At 33.1% G+C, this 2277-nt stretch overlaps 1 protein-coding gene across 1 annotated transcript; it reads left to right on the forward strand.

The window, feature by feature from the left end:
* The first annotated feature begins 244 nt into the window (after positions 1-244).
* On the forward strand, positions 245-2059 carry LOC142639551 (uncharacterized). The gene is made up of 4 exons (XM_075813711.1): positions 245-693; positions 959-1154; positions 1296-1689; positions 1911-2059. The coding sequence occupies exons 1-4, from the start codon at positions 245-247 to the stop codon at positions 2057-2059; spliced, it is 1188 nt and encodes a 395-aa protein (XP_075669826.1).
* The last annotated feature ends 218 nt before the right edge of the window (positions 2060-2277 follow it).

Below are 2277 nucleotides of genomic sequence, written 5' to 3' on the forward strand. Positions count from 1 at the left end.
ATTCATGGTTTGCAATTAAGTCATTTAGTACATGACTTGAATATTCACCTAGTAAAGATGCTGCTTTTTGTCTACCATGCTTTCTATTTGACAAGCCAACTGGGAATTCTGGGAGTCATGTATTCACTAAGGATGGATTTCGGAATAGGAAGAAAGTTAATGATGGAAATAATTGTTCCTTTTTGAATCATATGGGGAAAGAACCTAACTCTTTTCATAGAGCTTCCGAGCAAGCCATGATTTGATGAACCTGTCTCAACACATACAAAAGGTACTTGAAAATTTCAATTCTGATCAAATTGCAAGCAATCGATTGCGGTTAAAGGCCTCAATTGATGTTGTCAAAGTGCTTGCATTTCAAGGACTTGCTTTTAGAGGACGAGATGAAAGTTCTGATTCGATTAATTGTGGGAATTTTCTTGAAATATTAGATTTAGTGGTATCATATAATGAATATGTTGTAGAAGCGATAGAGAAAGCTCCCAAAAATTCCTCTTACAAATCACCAAAAATCCAAAAGGAAATCTTACAGGTATTTTCAAACAAGGTGAAGAAGGAAATTTGTGAAGAAATTGGTGATGCAAAGTTTTGCCTAATTGTTGATGAAGCTCGTGATGACTCAATGAAGGAGCAAATGGCTATTGTTATAAGATTTGTAGACAAAGATGGTTTTGTTCAAGAACTTTTTTTGGGGTAGTTCATGTCCCCGATACTACAACATTAACCCTAAAAGATGAAATATACTCTATCTTGTCACATCATATTCTAGATATTTAAGATATTCGAGGGCAAAGATATGATGGTGCAAGCAATATGCGAAGTGAGTGGAATGGATTAAAAGCTTTGGTTTCAAATGATTATCCATATGCTTACTACATTCATTGTTTTGCACATCGCTTGCAATTAGCATTAGTGGCAGCATCAAAAGAAGTTATTCTTGTTCAAAGTTTTTTAATAGATTATTATCTATTGTCAATGTTGTTGGTGCTTCATGCAAGCGTACTAAGCAACTAAAAAAAGCTTATGCTAATCAAATTGCATATTTTGTTGAAATTGATGAGCTTGAAACTAGAAGAGGACTTAATCAGATTAGCACATTACAACGGGCTGGAGATACTAGTTGGGGTTCTCACTTGAGATCGATTTCTAGCTTGGTAAATATATTTAGTCCAACATGTGAAATTTAACTTAAGATCATCAAAGAAGGAAATACTACTTCCCAACGAGAAGCAGCATACTCATGTTATCATGCTATGATTTCCTTTGAATTTGTGTTCATTTTGCGTCTCATGAAGGAAATTATGAAGATCACTGATGCACTTTGTCAAGCTTTGCAGTGTCAAACTCAAGACATTTTAAATGTAATGAATTTTGTTTCATCCACTAAAGCACTTATTCAAAACTTCAGAGACAAAGAGTGGGGTAATTTATTTACCACTATGAAATCATTTTGTGAGGCACGTGACATAGATGTCCCAGATATGAATGCTCGTTATGTTGAGAGAGGAGGTCTAGCTCGTTATCAACAAGATGACTTCACAATTGAGCATCATTATCGGGTAGATATTTTTTATGCTACAATAGATTTTATATTACAAGAATTAAATCATCGGTTTAGTGAGCATGCGGTGGAATTGCTTAATCTTAGTTCAGCTCTTGATCCTAAAGAGGCAAAAGAGTCTTTTAGAAGTATAAACATTTTGTTGTTAGTAAGCAAGTTTTATACGAAAGACTTCACAAATCAAGAAATGACACTTTTAAAGGCAGAAGTAGATCATTATGAGTTCGGCATTCAGACTTCAAGAAGCTATCAAGTATTTCTAAGTTGTGCCAATGGTTGGTAAAAACCCAAAAATCATTATTTTACCCATATATTTATAGACTGATTACACTTGTGCTTACTCTTCCAGTTTTTACTGCAACTACAAAACGAGCATTTTCAGCCATGAATATTATCAAGAATAGGCTTCACAAGAAGATGGAAGATGATTTTCTAATGGACTCTATGATTTTTTACATTGAGAAGGAGATTGCTGCAAAATTTGGTACAAAATCATAGATAACTTTCAAGACTTAAAAGAGCGTCGAGTTCCATTTTGATAAATGTGTTGAAATGTTTAAAAAACACTTATTTTGTATGTTATACTTTGTTGACATTTTTATAATATCAAATGTTTAAGAAACACTTATTTTATATGTAGAATTTTTTTGAATATGAAATAGATGTTAGTTTTTATTTTCATTAAAAAAAAATTGTTTTAAGCTTTGCCCCCCCTC

The sequence above is a fragment of the Castanea sativa genome, chromosome 6 (assembly GCF_040712315.1).
Source record: "Castanea sativa cultivar Marrone di Chiusa Pesio chromosome 6, ASM4071231v1".
NCBI lineage: Eukaryota > Viridiplantae > Streptophyta > Magnoliopsida > Fagales > Fagaceae > Castanea > Castanea sativa.